The sequence below is a fragment of the Heptranchias perlo genome, chromosome 30 (assembly GCF_035084215.1).
Source record: "Heptranchias perlo isolate sHepPer1 chromosome 30, sHepPer1.hap1, whole genome shotgun sequence".
Taxonomy (NCBI): domain Eukaryota; kingdom Metazoa; phylum Chordata; class Chondrichthyes; order Hexanchiformes; family Hexanchidae; genus Heptranchias; species Heptranchias perlo.
Window position 1 is genome coordinate 14,354,556 of NC_090354.1, and position 20,528 is coordinate 14,375,083.

The following is a 20,528-nucleotide window of genomic DNA, read 5'->3' on the forward strand; positions in this document are numbered from 1 at the left end:
GACATCTCTTGCCTTGAGCTTAAAAATCTTACCTCAAAAAAAGCCTTCTGTAGAAAGCGTGCTTTTAGATAAATATAGTTGACCGTATTCATTTTATTTGGGCAGTGAAGTGACTAAAATTGCTCTTGTGCTGTTGCACAGATCTCAGGAGAGTGACTTTGATGCACCACTCTCCCGCACTTATCTCCAAATTGTGCAGCTGATTTCTGTGGCTGCAAAACACATGCACAGAATGACTATAACAGTTTGGCTGGTGCGCACTTGTGAAATAATGGTACCATGCGTCAACAAGAAGTGAGATCACGACGCTTTGAAGTAAACATATACTTTTGATATAGGCAGGGATGAACAAGAACCTAAGGTCTTTTTGAAGTGCATTAAAATGGCAAAAGGTCTTAGCTTAAACAATTACAGCAGTATGGTTGGGCACATTGGATCAAGTGGACAAACGCACAATAGCCATGACCACCAAAATCATGACCACATAAAACTTGGCCTAGCCTGCATAGTCGTGGAACCAATGTACTTAGTTTAAAATACATATATTGAATTGGATATGTACAAGGGAGAATGAAGTCCTGGGTTTTGCCACTTACACAAGTTTTTTTTTTGGCAGGCAACCAGGTTCTTATAAATGGGTAGCTGATTCACTCTATACTAGTGGGAAGAAAGGAGAAAGAATGGCACCAAACGTTCTAGATATAAAGTAGTGTAGTGAATTTGTGTATACAAGTTACCTTGGAAACAAAAATGTGTTTAGTGACTAGGCAAGACAAGTGAAAGAATAGTTCAGTTTAGAAACTGGATCCAGGGAACATGACATGGAAAGGAATTTGTGCTCGTGTATGGTGTGAATTTTTATAGTGACCTGAGATTTAGAATCCTGATAGCCTAAGGGCATTACTGCAGTTTGTCAAGTTGTGCAATGTGTGAGGGAATAGTTTGTACCTTGTTGACTCTAATCTTTAGTCAGTATTTTGCCTGTGTTTTATTTTTGGTGTAATGGGCGAAGACTAGTCTCTGTTTTATTGGGAGAAACTGTCGTCTGATGGTTACTGGAAATGAAGAAAAAGTACCTTTACACCTGATATGCATTTTTGTTCTTTCTCTACATCCTTTCCTCTGAATCCCTAGTCCTTATTGCTGTGGATCACTTCTGTGAGCTAAGAAGAAAAAATAAGCTGTGGATTGCTCCACATGCAACCATTGCTGTGCAACCTGGTGACTAGCTGCTTTCCAGTAATTGCTTCAACACAAAGTGGGACCTTGTACCATCAGTGAAGCATTCTTTCTTCATGTGACGGGCAAGTAACACATGCCTGAGTGCTCTCACATATTTCTCTGGAAATGTGATAAACCACAGAAACTAACTTCTGCATCACTTGCGTGTCCTCACCTGAAGGAGTGACATAATTTCCATGACTAGCTAGTGTTGTCACCAGACTTATTTAATGTATTGGTATTACAAGAAAAATACACTTGACCAAATACACTCTAATGTAGTGTCAGTACCCTTGTATAATAATTCATCACCTCAAATTGTTACCACCATTACCATCACCGGTATTTTACTCTCATGTAATGCAGCCGAAAATGCGCTCTCCAGACACAGCCCCAGTTTTGAAGGTCAAAATCTGCAGTTTTATAGTAGTCAAATGTCAATCTTGGCCTTGACTCAGCGGTAACATTCTCAACTTGGAGTTAGAAGGTTGTGGGTTCAGGTCCAGCTCCAGAGACTTGAGTACATAATCTAGGCTGACATTCCAATGCAGTGCTGAGGGAGTGCTGCACTGTTGGATGTGCCGCCTTTTGGATGAGACGTTAAACTGTCTGCCCTCGGGGAGTTCTCCCTGGTGTCCTGGCCAGATTTATTCCTCAACCAACATCACTAAAACATATTATATGGTCATTATCTCATTGCTGTTTGAGGGACCTTGCTCTGTTCAAATTGGCTGCCACGTTTCCTACATTACAATAGTGATTACATTTCAAAAGTACTTCAGTGGCTTTAAAACACTTTGGGACTTCCTGAGGTCGTAAAAGTCACTATATAACGTTCATTCTTTCTTTAAGTGGACATAGTTTTAAAAATAAAAATCACAGTAAAAATGTGAATTGAAAATATTTGAACTTTATATAGTTGTTCAGTTCATTGTTTAGAGTTTGAGGGTCTGTTGCCTGGTATGAATTGCCATGTGAAACTTGTGCAGAGTACAGAATGGTGGGTGAGACTTCCTCTCTTTTCAGTGCAACATTCTGAACTGTGATCTATAGGATTCATAAATAGGTCGGAGGGATGCTGCTGCTTTGGCGGAATGTCTTGCAAGATTTCTTGTTGCCTCCTGCTTAGATACCTGGTATTGTCATTGTATTGCTTTCTTTGCTTCTACATAAATGCATTTTTTTAAAGGGACAGAACCTTCAATGAAAGTCCTCCGTTTAATGTCGCAGATCAAAAATGCTGAGTTCTGAAGCCCATTTGCTTTATTTTCACCTTTTTGCACTGCACTTTTACACACTTGTTGTTCCAGCTGACATCGTTTCAGTAACTGTTACAAGAAAGAACATGAAGCATCAAGTGAGGGGCAATGTAAATAGAAATGCTTTGAATCAGTGTAACTGGCATAATCTCTAATTGTTGTGAACAGTTACGTGCTGTAATAGTACTAGTTTGCTATGAAGGTTCAGTCACTGAAAGCCTTGCGTCAGCTCCATGATAGCTGCAGTACTCAATGTACTTTCATGTTCCACAAAGATGGACACAATACAGTGGCATTTTTTCGCTAATATGCAGTGCTTGGGTATTTCAATCCAGCTGGATAAATATGTCCATTCGTAATGAATTCAATGTTAAGTAGTAAAATGCAGTGTGCTGACAGAATAAATAATGTTCACTCAAAACTGATTTGTCAGTTTATCTCTCCAGTTTTAATTAATCTCCTTTCCTTTTGTGCCCTCCTCTTAAATTGGTGTCTTGCACTGAGGTATGGTTTGACAAGTGTCAGCAGCCAATAGCTCATGGCCCATGCGAGCCTGGTCAGTGCCAGCTGCTCTTGAATTCCTAAGTTCACCTCTTAACAAAACTGTGAAATTTAGTGTAACTGCAATTAACACTTGAGTAATCTGTGGAATAGAAACAAGTACATTAGGATTTGATTTCACATGGTAACTGGGGAATGCTAAAACTTTGGTAGTAGCGAATATATAAATCTGGCCTTAAATGTGATTGTGATTGCTTCATTGAAATGGAAGAAGCAACTGCAGTGAGTGCTTTATATTCATTGAGATAGATATTGATGGATATATATTTTAGTGGAGGTGACTTTTTCTGATACTCTTCACAGTAAATTGTTTTTATTTTCAATACAGTTCTAGCTCATGCCTTCCAAGAGCAGGCCTAAAACACTTTTGTAATGGAGACCTTTTTAATTGGAGCCAGGGGGCAATGGCACCTTGTTCAACATTAATAGAAGGGCCATAGTTAATGTATTTACTGTGGTGAGCAGAAAACTGTAGAAGGTTAAGTACTGATGCTAATTAAGTGCTGGAAATGATTAGTTAATTAACCTCTTACTGTTCTAGGGTTCCAGATTTTGCGAGTTGCGGCCATTGTAATTGACTTTAATGTTTGATGGCCAATTACAGTACTTTTCTTTAAATAGCTCAGAAGAATCAGGGAGGTGGCTGCAAGATCAAATAAACAAGAGTCTGTCTTACTGCCTTGAGGCCAATTCGGCCCTTCTGGCAACTCTTGGAGCTAGGGTTGCCAATTCTAGTTGGATATATTACTGGAGATTTCATCACATGACCTCCCGCCTCCAACCATCCCGCCCAGTCAAACAGCCTTTCTTCCCATCGCCAATATTTTTTTATAACTAATAAACAAAAGTGTTCAATGGAAAATAATACATAATTTTTTAATGCACCTATAAATTTTCTCCTGGGTTGTTCGCAGCAGTGGCCAGGAGATTAATCTTTAATTCCTGGGGACTTGAGGGCAATTCTGGAGGGTTGGCAACCCTATCTGGAGCCAGTACAAGCTTCAATAAAGGCTAAACTATATGTACAGTTTAGTGTATTCATTTATCAGAGGCTGATATGGGTGTGGTGCCATATTTAAGGGTGGGCACCAGACTGAAATTATTAATGTTTTTCATTTTTCCCACCATTGTAACTTTTACTAAACCTGCATTTTTGTTTCTCTTGTGCCCTCATTGTAACAGCTTGCCAGGCTGCTGGCAATTCTTTTCAAACTCTGTGTGCAGAAGTCTAAACACATTCACTCTAACAACTGCTATTTTGAGTTTCTGCAAAAAGCTTGAAAATCCAAATCCTAAAGCTGTTTAATCGCCCCTAGTGAAGGATTACTACATTGACACAAAGTCTGTCAGTAGATTCTGTAATCTTTGTGTTTCTTGATATCACATGCTTTTGCTTTAGCAATTGTGTACCACTATCTTCATTGTTGCTACCTCATCCAAATGCAATTACAGGCAGTTAAACATGAATGGGGCATCATTTGAAAGGTGGGAACCCTAACTTTTACAGGAATAGAGTTGATTGTGCCTGTTCAGCTCATGCAATACAATATTGTACAAAATCATCTGTACACCCACACAACCCACCCCCAATCCAACCTAATTGACCCCATCAGTTATTTCATCTCCTTTCTGTGTAATTGTCTCTGAAATATCAACAGTTTCCCTGCACGCCAGCATACCTATATTTAACTTTTAATTGCTGTAATCAAGCAATTCAGTTTCCAGAATGATCTGGAACACTGGTTCTGTTATTGTGGAAGGTTGTTTATGGATCTTATAGCCTAGTGTCCTAGTCCTACTGAGAATTGCATTTCATAGAACAATCTGCACCATAAAGTGGGTGTTTCTATATTTTACAATTACTAATCACCTTTACAAATTTACTTCAATTGGTGTCGTTTTATTTTTTTAAATAGATCTTGCTCACACGTGCGCTTTTAATTTTTTATTTCTACCGGTTTCTCTCCACCTTTTCTGAAGGTGGTGATTCAGAGCACTTGGTTCTGGAAGCAGCAGCAGCTCTCTGGGACTTCACACAAGTGGCTCTGGCCAAGATGGCCTATACCAGCACAGAGCAGTGAGCCAGAGACTGTCCTGATCTGTGTTGTTCAGTACCCCACCATGTAGTGCTACTGTCATTAAAGAATTTCTTCACTGCAATGTTTTTGCTGTATTTTTGTTTCTTGCTTTGATTTACAAAGGCAATTAAGAGCTTGGATCTAATGGTCCCTTGTGAACAACAACTTGTATTTATAGTCATTTGACAGTCACTCACTCCTTCCACTATAAGCAGTAGCAGTTTAGAGACTGAATTTGTAGTGTTCCCCATCAAAATCCTACAAGGCTATGTGGACTGAACTGGGAGACCAATCTGATGCCCAGTCTCAACTGAACAATTTAAAACAGCTGAATAAAACGGAATCTGGAGTTTGTGGGCTGAAAATTTAATGCTTTGATTCCTTTTTCCAAAGTGCAAAGCTTGGCAATTTTAAAATCCAAAACTCCTGTGAATTATAATGATTAAAGTTACAAAGGGTAACCACACTTGAATCTTCGATAATCAAGACCATTTCAGCTTCCCAAGCTTTTCTGTCAAATAGGGAAATGCCCTTCAGATTACAGCTATTGTTTGTACTAACACAGAACAGGAGTGCCCCATTCCATCGCATGTGGCCACTTCTCCAATATAAATGGAGAGACATGGGTTTGAGTTAATTAGTGTTTAAAATGGTGTTATGGTGGATTTTGCAGATGCTGAAGTATCATGTGGATTGGTTACACCGAACACTTAAGCCAGGGAAATGGCAGCCACACAATTGCAGACTTGCTGGCGGTATAACGCTCCTGCGTTCTCTGCTGGTTGTAAAATAGTTCTTTCTTACCGCACTGTGGGGCTCTAGTGTCTGTCATTGAGCTAATAAAAGACTAGAAATGGAGCAAGGAAAGCTCCTGGTATCAGGAAATGTTTTCCGCTTTGGAGGGGGAGGTGGCTGAATTCATCCGGCTGGTATGCTTTCAGGATACCAGCTGCGAAATATTTCAAGAATGCTGGATAATCCCTGGATGTTTCTGAGGTTGGGTTGTGTTCTCTGGCTGATTATAGGCACATGTTGTGATCATTGTACCCATTTAATTTATCTTTGCCTCTGACATCAGGGAGGAAAGATGTCAGATACTAAATATAGACCTTTTGTGCTGGAGGCATAATTGTAATTTCCACTATTAAAAAAGACTTGAATGTAAAAATGGCCTTCAAGTAGAGTACTGAAATTTCATGTCCCTTTTATAAATATAACTAATTGCAGCATTAGGCAAACAGCATTGTTTCAGGAATGTCAGCTAATGAAATCTGTGTTACAAAGCAAAAAGTTTAGTTTTTAGTTTTAACTCTTAATATAACTGTAATAGGGCAATGCAAATGCTTTGTACTTAGCTTTTACATCCCCTGTTCTGTGATAGCACCCATGGATTTCTACACCATGAACATGCACATTGGAGTTTTTTGGTACAAGTTTCCTTTCTAATTTGAGTAATGTTCTGTTTCACTAATATACAGAAGGTCCAGAATGCCAGGGGACAACCCCAGACAATAAGGCCTAATGTATGTTCAAACATCTCCGACTCGGCATGTGATTTTTAACTTTATACAGTGATTGGAGTTCCAGGAAGAGAGACTGAGCCACTGGATAGGCTTGTGTTGTGTCTGAGGACCTGTAATGTAATAAATGCTGGAAGTATCTTAAGTAATCATTAGGCGGTTCTTGACGTTAATAGAAAATAATTAACCCAGACCAGGCTTGGCTGCAGTTGTATTAAAGTCTTCAAATAGCAGAATAATGATGAATAGATTAAATTACCATGGGGTCAAAATAATTCAGAAATGACATATGCTGACTTTATAACATTTCCCACTGCCCAAATAACAGCCTGTGTACTTGCAGGTGTGACATTGGGGAATGTGAGGAATTTGTACTAAAGCATTTATTTGAATCCATCCATTAGTGTGTTGGTTAAAAACCAGATCTGTTATATTTTGCAAAACAAACAGACTCTTTCAGTAAAGTTATTCAAGTGAAAGTGATGGACTTTGTGACAGATCTTAGTATCATTCCCTAATCTTTCGGTTCTGGTTTGCACCGTTATCTAAAAGCTAAGGTGCTTTGTCAGTGAATCTGGAAATTGGCTCTGAAGTAAAAGAGCATGAATCCACTGGCTGTTTGCTTGTACAACTTGAAAGAGCACATGCTGACTGCAATTACACTCTGAGCTGATTAATTGACTCGCAGCATTAGAGTAACCACACTGAATAGGCAGGGTCAAAGTTGACCCAAGTCCTGCTTTACCACACTCCTATCTGCCACATACTAGAAAATAATAATAGAAGGTTGGTAAACAAAGCTCTTCACTAATCACTTTGACATAGCTTTCAATTGCTGATTGACAGTAAATCTAACCAATAAACATTAGGGCTATTGTATATTGTTTTTAAACTAGATTTGCTAAACAAGTTTTTATTGTAGAACTTAGTATTTATTTTTCCAACCTATGGCGATGAAGTTGTATATTTTTTACTTGCAATTCCTTCGCACAGTGAATCTTGTTCACATTGCTCGTCCTGTTGGGGAGGGGGAGGGGGACAAGGCCATTCTTTCCTCTGCCCAAAAGTAGAGCTTCAGTTCACGCTCTGATATTGATAATTTGCTATGTGGAGAATTGCAGGTAAGTCTGATGCAGTGCTACTTTACTGCAACTTATTGGTAAATCATTGCACAGGCACTGAATCATCCCAAATTCATGATTTTTATTCAAAATGACTCAATTGATGGCAGGTTGCAAGGTCCCATCCCTGCCCGGAAAACCTGCAGGCCCGCTCAGGTCAGTCCAATTTGGCAGAGGGGGTCCTAAAAATAGGTGTTGGGCTCCTCACGTAATGAGGGGCATAACTACTATTTTAGGCAGCTGCCAGCAATGCCTGAAAAATTGCCTGACCCAATTTTGGCTGGATGTATTTCAGGCATTCTTTTTGTCCCCATTTTCCACCCGATAAATGGATACAGGGAACAATTTCTACCCCTATGTTTTGAGTACATTCTGTTTGTGAATCCCATTCCTAACTACTTCCTGCAAGGTAATCCCGTAGTTACAGGTAGAGATTGAAGAATGTCTTGTTGAACAGTTAATGCTATAAGGAGGTAACACAAGCAGCCTACCATTGAATGAGCAAGGCACTGGTTTGTGCAAGTATTAAAACTAGAAAAAAGTGAATTAATGGGCATGTTTCTGCCCATAATCTGCCCATGTTTCTTTTACAGGGCACAGAATTTAACACAACCTTTTCTTTTCCAAATACAGTGATATAAATCATCACATTGCTTGTGTGTGATGTCATAATAAAATTCCCTCCTTCCCACCCCAACAAAAGGTTTGTCGAACACTTTTTCCTGAAGCTGAATTTGAATGTTTCTTTTCTAAATTGGAATACTTGCTTTTGGAAAGGTGAAATCCTATCCTTTTACTGCTAGGGCTGAGAATTGTACACTTTGTAGTGTAGGGAATTCCTTAGTTGAGGAAGTTGGCAGTATAACTCTGTCTACCTAATACCTTTTTAGAAATTGTTCAGAGTTTATGTTGAGGGGAAGAGGAGGGAACCATCATATCTCTTTTTGTAATCAACTTCATGCGGGAGATTTGAGCTAAACTGCATGTTGTCTAGCCTGTTTGAAAGTGAACTTGGAAAGTTGTTTGTTAAAATGAAGAAAACAATTAACCTGTTTAATGCAAAAACAAATACACGCCCCCTCCTTTCTTCGGAGAAAATGGCCAATGACCTCTCCTTGAAGGGTAACACCACTGTTGACTGCATTGCCCGAGAGAGCAGAAAAGAAAGGAAAGATAAGAAAATAAGGGATAGAAAAGGGGCATATTAGCTTATTCAAGCTAGCATGGGGAAGAAATATAACTTGGGAATTAAAAGTTGCATTACAAAGCCTTTTACCATTTAGCAAACAAGTTTCATTTACTGCACGGATGAACTACACCTAATTCTACATGACTGGATTTGATCGTACAGAACAATCCGAAGTCCTCACTTTTTTATTTATTTAAATAAACCAGTTCAATGTCATATCCTTAAGAGGCTAAGTAATGCTCACTATTTATAAACGGACTATAGAGCTGTCCGCTTACCCATCCTATAGCTGTTGGCAGTTCGATTACTTTGTATTATTAAAGGGAACTTTACTAACGAGACTTTGAATTTTCAGAATCGTTTTCCAATCCAACCTTCAGGAGTCAGAGTAAAACTTGCAAAACATTAAAACTGTTTCCTTTCACCCTGCATACTTAGGTTCCAGTTAAACCCAGAGAAAAAGATAATCTTTTTCCATCACTAATTGCTGTGTAGTAAGAGCTGTTTTAAGCCACAACTTAAAAGTTTGTGGGAACATCATTATGTTGTGAGTGCACAATGCAAGAATACATTCCAAAACTCAGCATTGAGACCAGAAGGACCCCCAGTAGAATCAAGGGGAGGGGTTCGGGTGGAAGTGCCGATCTATCTAGTTTTGCTCATTTGGATTTAGACTCATTGATTTTAATTCAAAATGTTCCCTATTTTAACTTATGACCTCCTTAAACACAGCTCCACATAATTGAATGGGTTTGCAACCTAACTTGCTCCTTTTGATTCTAAGTGTTCACTCCTAACCATTCTGATATTTAGAGCTATGGAAATGTCACCATTTGCAAATTTCTTTGTAGGTGCTAATCAAAATATGTGTCTGGGCTGGAAGCAATGTTGGGCTCCCAAAGTGGAAAGGTGTTAACTGTTAGTAGTGTCCTCTCTGCTTTATGTAAGGAATCTTACAACACCAGGTTATAGTCCAACAGTTTTATTTGAAAATCACAAGCTTTTGGAGCTTACCTCCTTAGTCAGGTGAGTGAGTGAAGGGCGAGTGAGTGATTTTAGAACCCTTCACTCACTCACCTGACGAAGGAGGTAAGCTCCGAAAGCTTGTGATTTTCAAATAAAACTGTCGGACTATAACCTGGTGTTGTAAGATTCCTTACATTTTTCCACCCCAGCCCATCACTGGCATCTCCACATCACCTCTCTGCTTTAAAAGAGGAATGGTTTTGTTTACCATTGTAAACAATTTTACAACACCAAGTTATAGTCCAGCAATTTTATTTTAAATTCACAAGCTTTCGGAGATTTTCTCCTTCCTCAGGCAAATGTTTCAAGATCCTTTCCACTGTGAGCCGGCAGTTTGTGGTGTCGATGGTAGTCATGATGTGGAGATGCCGGTGATGGACTGGGGTTGACAATTGTAAACAATTTTACAACACCAAGTTATAGTCCAGCAATTTTATTTTAAATTCACAAGCTTTCGGAGATTTTCTCCTTCCTCAGGCAAATGTTTCAAGATCCTTTCCACTGTGAGCCGGCAGTTTGTGGTGTCGATGGTAGTCATGATGTGGAGATGCCGGTGATGGACTGGGGTTGACAATTGTAAACAATTTTACAACACCAAGTTATAGTCCAGCAATTTTATTTTAAATTCACAAGCTTTCGGAGATTTTCTCCTTTGTTTACCAAGTATTGCCATTGTTTGGAGCTCTAAGCTCCACTTACTCAGCACCGTTGAAATTGCCTGTTTGTACAACATCAGCTGAAACGATTACAACAAATGTAATTACTGTTACATGGTCACCTTGTTTTCGTCATGTTCTTTATAAAATATGGTCATTTTACTGTGACTCATTCACAAGCATTAAGTCTAATGGTCACTTTGTGTAATACTGCAGCCAAAGCTCTGACTTTGCCTTCATCGCCCCACCACCACCACCCCCATTTTTAAAAAAAAGACTTGAATGATATTAATCTCTACATTGAAATTCCAAGGAGGTTAACCCCTGGTAATACCTGTTCTTTTAAGATAACATTTCTGCTACTGTGGGAAAAATGTTGTATCTTTGTCGAATGTCATTGGGCTTAAAAATACATAATCATAATGCATTTGGAATTTAATTAAGTCTGCTAGAACCAGAAATCTTGTTCCAAAGCCTGTCCAATACAATATTTGCAAGTTTGAGAAGCATAATTCAAGCTTAACCAATGTTGTGTGATTGGTTCAGTTTGTATTTGTCTGACTCATTCCCTTTTGAATTTGAGATGTTAGATATTTAAAATCCAGGATGTCCTGGCAACTCTCTTCTTGGATATAAAAGAGACAATTGAGCATGTCTGACCGAGCAGTTAGAAAATCTCATTAGAAAATTTTCAGAAGACAAGTTGACATACGTGAAGGTAAAGAGAAATAAAGTGTGTATTTAAAAGTTATTTACAAAGATTTAACTTAGTTTCAATCTTAAATTTGTCTACTGAATTGAATAGAAGACTTTCTACTATAAATATATAACTATTTGATTATTTGCTTGTTCATTATTTGTGTAATAAATTCACTTATTTAAAACTTTAGTAGCACATCACATCAGATCTCTGTTTAACGACTGAAGAGAATTTATGGTGGTATTAGTTTCCATACCTACAAGCTATTACCAAACTGTTTACCAAATACATTACCAAAAGCTTACCCAGATCTTGAAGCAAGAATACACTCCTGAACCTATGGGGATTTGGGACTAACACATTAGTGTTCCAAATTATGAGAACCAAAATAATATATGGTAAGAGTAGAAAAGACCCAAAATCCTAGCAGTTAAACTAGTGAATCTATTTTGCTAATCTTGGCATTCTTGATTGGATTTTCAGGCTGTATAAATGTTTTTTTTTAAATTAAGTCATAGAATTTTCATAACTTAACCATGTGCATAAAAATTAAATCGAAATAGGGTTATGTTACATAACCTGCATATTTGCTCTGCATAACTTTTTTTAATGTATTCACTCTTCAAGCACTACTCAATATTTTAAAAATATTTGCAATCCATCTCTTTGATCATAAATCTCACTCCTCTAACATTTCTGTGCAATTAATACTTCTGAAAATGAAGTATAACTCTCTCCTTTGCCCTTGTATCTGTCTGTGTGTCTTGTACACTAGTTAATCAGCAGGCTTTTATTGGAATATTATAATATGATAGTTTAAATGGTGAACTGCAGTAATTCTATAGTATACAATATAAAAGCCTTATTATTCATCTCACTTAGAAACACAAATGTGACTAACATTTCTGGAGTGAACACAATTTCTTTATATGTTTTTAACCTTTCGCTTAAGATTGTTGGCTTTTTCCTGTAGAAATGATCAACTTTTTAATAAAATTTGCAAGCAGAGGTAAATGTAAATATATTCTAATATAGTAGCTGTGGCCTCCGGTTAAAATCTTGTGCCTCACCCTCAAAGGTGTTGCACTCCAAAGTAAGAGGCGCAAGTATAACCAGCAGAAAACCAAATGATCCAATCTCTCAATTGTTTTCTAAGCTACCATTCATAAACGAGCCCATACCGCAAAATTGACCAAATCATTTCTTCACCCTGTGCTACCATTTTTCTTCACTTAGTTCAATTTCTACAGCAACATAAATGCACAAAAATTAACAATCCCTGAGGAGGAAAAAAATACGTAAAAGTTTATCCATAAAATTGGCCCTTAGTGCTAGAAATGCATGCAAGAGGTTTTCCTCCACATAGGCCTGTTTTCTGTTTGGGTTGGGAATTTTTACCTGGGCCTTAAGTGCTGCAGATGTCAAGAACTTATCTGCACTGTCGTTTCAGCTTGTTCCTATGAAACTGCATTACTTGGAGTCCACTATGACAACCCGTGGCACGTGCTAGGTGGTAAAAATGTAAGGAATCTTACAACACCAGGTTATAGTCCAACAGTTTTATTTGAAAATCACAAGCTTTCGGAGGCTTTCTCCTTCGTCAGGTGAGTGTCGAGACTCATTGAAAATTACCGCATATACAGTCACAGAACAATGCCTGGTGATTACAGACAATCTTTCCAACTGCCCGTTATCAAGGCCATCAAATTAATTGAATAGTGTTCAGACAGAGAAACCTTAGATACCCCAGACAACTGAATATACGAATGGCCAGAACCAAAGAAAGAGAGGGGGAGAGAGAGAGAAACATCCGAAAGGAAGAGAAAGAGAGAGAATGACCAGTTGTATTAAAAACAGATAACTTTTTTTTCCCCTGGTGGGGTTACGTGTAGCGCGACATGAACCCAAGATCCCAGTTGAGGCCGTCCTCATGGGTGCGGAACTTGGCTATCAATTTCTGCTCGACGATTTTGCGTTGTCTTGTGTCTCGAAGGCCGCCTTGGAGAACGCTTACCCGGAGATCGGTGGCTGAATGTCCTTGACTGCTGAAGTGTTCCCTGACTGGGAGGGAACCCTCCTGTCTGGCGATTGTTGCGCTGTGTCCGTTCATCCGTTGTCACAGTGTCTGCATGGTCTCGCCAAATGTTGTAAAGTCATGCTGCCTGAACACTATTCAATTAATTTGATGGCCTTGATAACGGGCAGTTGGAAAGATTGTCTGTAATCACCAGGCATTGTTCTGTAACTATATATGCGGTAATTTTCAATGAGTCTCGACACTCACCTGACGAAGGAGAAAGCCTCCGAAAGCTTGTGATTTTCAAATAAAACTGTTGGACTATAACCTGGTGTTGTAAGATTCCTTACATTTGTACACCCCAGTCCATCACCGGCATCTCCACATCATAGGTGGTAAAAGATAGAGGATATGGGGTTGGAAGCTCAGCTCGCATTCATATAAACGCCAAAGCTGCAAATATATTGGTTCAACCCAAGATGGTACCTGGGAGGGGGGTGGAATTGGTGGCACAGGTACAGTATTTGTGGAGAGGGCTGAAGGCAACGGTTTCAATCTTCCCAATGTTTAACTGGAAGAAATTATGGCTCATCCAAGACTGGATGTGAGCTGAGCAGTCTGACACCACAGAGGCAGCAGGAGGTGTTGATATAGGCGGTGGAGAGGTAGAGCTGGGTGCCATCAGTGTACACGTGGAAACTGACCCCATGTCCGTGGATTCACCAAGGGCTGTGTTAGATGAAGGATAAATCCTTGTGGGATCTGGGGCTAATGGTGCATAGGTGGGAAGAGAAGCCATTACTTGGAGATGCTCCTGGTACGATTTGATAGGTAAGATTTTAACCAGGCAAGGGCAGTCCCGCTGAGCTGGACAATGGAGGAGGATGGTGTATTTAACTGGCTCAAAGGCTGCAAAAAGGTAGAGGAGGATAACGAGAGTGTGTACCAAGGTCACTGTCACAAAGGTTGTCATTTATGACTGTTCAGATGTTAGTGGTTGGAGATATGGTGATGGGGTAGGGCGGTCATTGTAATGTAATGGGCAGTGCTAATCTACCTGTTCAAGAATTACAGATCCAACATGTGACTCAATGGGGTGAAAATAATATTTGTGTAAATAACTGAGGAAAGAAGAGAGATTTTGAGGAGGGACCTGAAAAATTAAAGCAAATATTACCAAAAAAATTAAATAACTGGGAATAAAATATATGAAAGGAAGAATAAACAAACTTGCACCTGAAAATGTTGTAAAGTCATATTCTATCTTTCAGTATTATGTAATTTTTTTTAACCTCATGCCATTCTCTCAATATGTTGCTTCAGTAAATTTGCTGTGTTAAAGGAGTTGGCAAACTGCTATTACATTTAGGGTACAGGAGGACCGTGATTAAAATGTAGAAATCTCACTCCAGCTCCTGATCTATGGGGAGCAACAATGACCTTGTAGTTTTTATGAACTATTCTTCATTCAAAGTCAAATTTTACACTTGAATAAAGTTAAATACGATAATACTTAATGTCTCCTACCAAAACAATGCCTTCAAACAGAGCAACACTAGTATGCATTATATTGAATTTACTGATGACTTCAGACTTTTACCGTAGCAACCACATCACAAGTTAACCATGGCAATTATAATATATAATTGTATTCAGATTATATAAAACGAATATATTCATCTCACAGATAAAAGTCTTAAACGTTTTCTTCAACTCTTCTTCCATCGCCTTCGCCTCCACTTCTTTGGCCAGGAGTGTCTCCGCCCGCCCCTGCCCCCCGCACAGCGGACCCATTCTCCCATCTTCAGAATTCTTGTTCCACCTGGACCCCTCCCTCTGGCCCCTTGCCCGCCCTTGATCTGTTCATTGCAAACTGCCGGCGTGACATCGGCTGTCTCAATTTCTCTGCTCCCCTCATTCGCTCTAACCTACCTCCCTCTGAACTTGCAACACTCCGCTCTCTCCGGTCCAACCCCGACATTGTCACAAACCTGTTGACGAGGGCAGTGCTGTTGTTTGGCGAACAGACCTCTACCTTGCGGAGGCCGAACGCCAACTCTCTGACACCTCCTCCTACCTACCCTGGATCATGACCCCACTGCCAAACATCAAGCCATAGTTTCCCAGCCCATCACTGACCTCATCTCCTCCGGAGATCTTCCCCCCGGCCCACAGCCTCCAACCCTGCACCGTCCGCTTCTGTCTCCTTCCCAAGATCCACAAACAGGACTGCCCTGGGAGACCCATCGTTTCAGCCTGTTCTTGCCCCACAGAACTTATTTCTTCCTATCTCGACTCTTATTCTCTCCTTGTTCAGTCTCTTCTGACCTACATCTGCAACTTTTCTGATGCCCTCCTCCACTTTAACAGTTTCCAGTTCCCCGGCCCTAACCGTCTCCTTTTCACCATGGACGTTCAGTCCCTCTACACCTCCATCCCCCACCAGGACGGCCTACGGGCTCTCCGCTTTTTCCTTGAATGGAGGCCCAACCAGTCCCCATCCACCACCACCGTCCTCCACCTGGCTGAACTTGTTCTTACATTGAACAGCTTCTCCTTTGACTCTACTCACTTCCTCCAAATAAAAGGTGTCGCTATGGGAACCCATATGGGTCCCAGCTATGCCTATCTTTTTGTGGGATAAGTGGGACATTCCTTGTTCCACTCCTACTCAGGTCCCATCCCTCACCTCCCTCTTTCTGGTACATTGATGACTGTATCGATGCTGTTCCCTGCACTCGCCCTGAACTGGAAAATTTCATCAACTTTGCTTCCAATTTCCTCCCTTCCCTCGCCTTCACATGGTCCATTTCCACCTCTTCCCTTCCTTTTCTCGACTTCTCTATCTCCATTTCTGGGGATAGGCTGTCAACCAATTTCTATTATAAGTCCACCGACTCCTACAGTTACCTTGATTACACATCCTCCCATCTCACTTCCTGTAAGACACTATATTCCCTTCTCCCAGTTTCTCCGTCGCATCTGTTCTGACGATGCCACTTTCCATACGCGGGCTTCTGACACATCTTCCTTTTTCCTCAACTGAGGATTCCCCTCCACTGTAGTTGACAGGGGCCTCAATCATATCCATTCTATTTCCCGCGCTTCTGCCCTCACCCCTCACCCCTCCCCCTCCCTCCCAGAACCATGATAGGATCCCCCTTGTCCTCACCTTCCACCACACCAGGCTCCACATTCAACGTGTCAACCTCCGCCATTTCTGCCACCTCCAGCCCGATCCCACCACCAAACACATTTTTCCCCTTCCCTCCCCTTTCAGCATTCCGAAGGGACCACTCCCTCCGAGACACCCTAGTCCACTCTTCCAACACCCGCTCTCCTCCCCATGGCACCTTCGTGTGCAAGCAACACCTGCCCCTTCACCTCCTCCCCTCCCACCGTCCAGGACCCCAAACACTCCTTCCAGGTGAAACAGCGATTTATTTGCACTTCTTTCAATTTAGTACACTGTATTCACTGTTCACAATGCGGTCTCCTCTACATTGGGGAGATCAAACGCAGATTGGGTGATCACTTTGCTGAACATCTCCGCTCTGTCTGCTAGCATAACCTTGACCTGCTGGTTGCTTGCCATTTTAATTCCCCGTCCCACTCCCACTCTAACCTCTCTGCCCTTAGCCTCTTACACTGTTCCAATTAAACTCAACGTAAGCTCAAGCAACAGCACCTCATCTTTCGTTTAGGCACAATACAACCTTCTAGACTCAACACTTATTTCAATAACTTCAGATCATAACCACTGCTCCCATTTTTTTCAGACAGCAAGTGCTGGTAATGATTCTGCTGTTGCCATACATAGCTACTGTAGACCGATCTTTTGTTTCTTTACTTGTCTCATTACCACCTTCCTTGCCTTGCACTATCATCCCTTTTGTCATTTAATCACTCTTGTCCTCTACCGTATCACAGACCTTTTGTTCGTTCCTCTCCTCCCCTCCCTTCCCCCCCTTTCCTTGGCTTTGTACTTCCAGGCTTGGGCTGATAAGTGGCAAGTAACATTCGTGCCAGGCAATGACCATCTCCAACAAGAGAGGGTCTAACCACCTCCCCTTGACATTCAACGGCATTAACATCGCCAGTTCCCCCGCCATCAACATCCTGGGGTTCAACATTGACTAGAAACTTAACTAGACCAGCCATATAAATACTGTGGCTACAATGAGCAGGTCAGAGGCTGGGTATTCTGCGGCGAGTGACTCATCTCCTGACTCCCCAAAGTCTTTCCACCATTTACAAGGCACAAGTCAGGAGTGTGATGGAATACTCTCCACTTGCCTGGATGAGAAGCTCGACACAATCCAAGACAAAGCAGCCCGCTTGATTGGCACCCCATCCACCATCCTAAGCATTCACACCCTTCACCGTGGCTGCAGTGTGCACCATCCACAGGATGCACTGCAGCAACTTGCCAAGGCTTCTTCGACAGCATCTCCCAAACCCCACGACTTCTACCACCTAGATGGACAAAGACAAGGGCAAGGGCAGCAGGTACGTGGGAACAACACCACCTGCATGTTCCCCTCCAAGTCACACACCATCCCGACTTGGAAATATATCGCCGTTCCTTCATCGTCGCTGGGTCAAAATCCTGGAACTCCCTTCCTAACAGCACTGTGGGAGAAGCTTCACCACACGGACTGCAGCGGTTCAAGAAGGCGGCTCACCACCATCTACTCAAGGGCAATTAGGGATAGGCAATAAATTCTGGCCTTGCCAGCGATGCCCACATCCCATGAACTAATTTTTAAAAAAACTTGCTTAAAAACTTTAACTCTTTAACATCTTCCAGTTCTGATGAAAGGTCTTTGACCTGAAATGTTAACTCTGTTTCTTTCTCCACAGATGCTGCCTCATTTACTGAGCTTTTCCAGCATTTTCTGTTTTTATTTTAAACTTTTCTTTGTATCTCTCAGAAATGACTGCTTTTCAGCAGGAGTTCTATGATTTTAACATTGTAAAGTATTTGCTAATGATATGAGTCACTATTTGTTTCAGCAGGACCATCTGACACAGAAACCACGCTTGTGATGTCCACTTCAACCATATTACCTGTGGCTGACACAATCAAGTCATCTCCAAGCTACACTACATCTCTCAACTCTACCACAGTAGGACCACAGGCTTCTCCGACAACTGAACTACCATTCACTTCAAAACAAAATCTGATAAATGGAAACAACACCTCAGCATCCAGTTCTGTCCCTGAGGGAGGTTCAATGTCATCCACTCATTTGGTACCCAATACAACCATTTCAACAAGCACCCCGCCTATTTCAATGCCCAGTGAAACATCCTCTTCAACTGAGAAAAATGTGAGCACAACTGAAATGCAGGCCTCTTTTTCAAGCGCAGTTGTTGTTAACATGAGCGCCCCAATTAACAATATAATAGCAAGTGCCCCAACACCAACGGTAGCCACAACTAAAATGACTACAAATACTACAGTTAATATCACCCAAACGTCAACATTCAACTACACAACCATTGCTGCCTCACCTAATAATGCATCAACTAGCATACCAGCTACAAGTGGAGATATGAACACTATTTTGTCAACAGCAGTTTCCACAAATGAGACATCTACGGTGGTTACACCTAAGACTACACCAACTAACACATCGGCAACCACTGAAGCCATCACGAATGATACAATGCCGGCGAATGTTACAATGCCAACGACTGGTGCAAGTGAAACGGTGACTGTGAGTACAGAAGTTTCCAGTTCTAGTTGGTCCACAGCACAGCCTCCAGAGAGTTCAACAACACGACCTACAGGTCAGATGCTAATATTTTTGCTTCTGTAGATTTTGCTCAGTGTAGGAAATTGCTTTGTTCCATTTTGCTAAAAAGCTAGCTAGGTAATTTTTAATAAGCATTTAACTACACTTCATTAGCATTAACAATAATTGTGCGATCCAAATAGCCGTTCTGTAACAATGCCAAGAGTAGCAGTGTTGAGGGTCCAAGTACCTACCAAATAAATATGTGAGATGAACTAAAATCTGTCCATGAGCATAGCTGATTGAGAACACCAACAACTGGCAGGAAGAAGTTATGTCAACAAAGTTAAACATTTATTATGCCGTGACCTTGATTCCTGTCAGCTGTAATGACCTTAATTTCTGCTCAGTGTATAGTAAATATCTTGAGTTGTAGTGAAAACTTTACTGGTAACTGGTGTGAGCAATCATCAATATTTTTGCCAGATGAAACCTGAATGCAGAATCTTTTGGAATAAGCAAAGTACCAAGTATTCCAGTATGAATTTTAGTCTAGGAAGAGTAACCTTGGGGAGGGGTGAATGGCGGACAATGTTTTTTTTGAGAGAAGGAAGGAAAGTAAAGTTGAAAATTAATGTTGCATTGTAATCCATGGAATGCCTTTGTAAGTATTAAGAAAAACGGAAGTTATTGCATGATTGAAGGAGATAGAGGTGCTGGCATTTTTTATAAACTAACCTTGCTTGAGACCTAATGGAAAGTGGAATTTTCCATTAGTACTTGTAATGGTTACTGTTGTGAAATAGTTTCTGTTGTATAAATAGACATCTGATTTATTTACAGATTTGAATACATCAGTTTTCTTTCTTGTTGAGCAAAGCTATTTGATTTTTTGCTACAGGGTGGCTACTTTCACCTTTGGGTACTTTAGAACCGTTATCAAGAAATCCTTGTCAGTACAGAATGATCAACATGTGGAATAAACGGCCAGATAGAGTAATGGAGGCAAAATCTTGGAATCATTTAAGAAACAATTGGAATGCTACAATGGGAGAACATTGGGATCTCTCTAGATGAATGAATTAAGATGGGCTAAATGGCCTTCCTCACCTGTCATCTTGTGATCTTAAAGCTCCTGTTTTCCCAGGTTGTTCTCCTGTACAATTAATTACATGGCCTGCATTGTGTGTATGTGTAGATTCTCCCCATCTGTTCTTTGTAGCTTATACACAAAGTAGGTAGTTCACCAGGTAAATTCTGTTCTTACAATGTACTACACAAAAGAGCCATGTTTTTTGAGGTGTATATGATTTGGAAGTGTGTGGCCTGAGAGTTGGCCCAGGTCTCAGATAAAGGCTTTGTGTAGGTGCAAGCTTATTCAATTCAAGCTTCAGCCAGTTCAGAATACAAAATATAAATTTATGTTTTTTAAATTTTGC

General features: G+C 40.6%; 1 protein-coding gene across 2 annotated transcripts in view; it reads left to right on the plus strand.

Annotated features, from left to right (window-relative positions):
• LOC137299939 (protein HEG-like) overlaps positions 1 to 20,528 on the plus strand; it is a 66,841-nt gene that overhangs the window by 19,980 nt on the left and 26,333 nt on the right. Inside the window, exon 2 of one of the 2 annotated variants that reach the window (XM_067968948.1) lies at positions 18,365 to 19,144. In XM_067968948.1, the coding sequence (XP_067825049.1) occupies positions 18,365 to 19,144 (780 nt within the window). The remainder of the gene's footprint in view (positions 1 to 18,364; positions 19,145 to 20,528) is intronic. The other variant, XM_067968949.1, reaches the window with a different exon arrangement.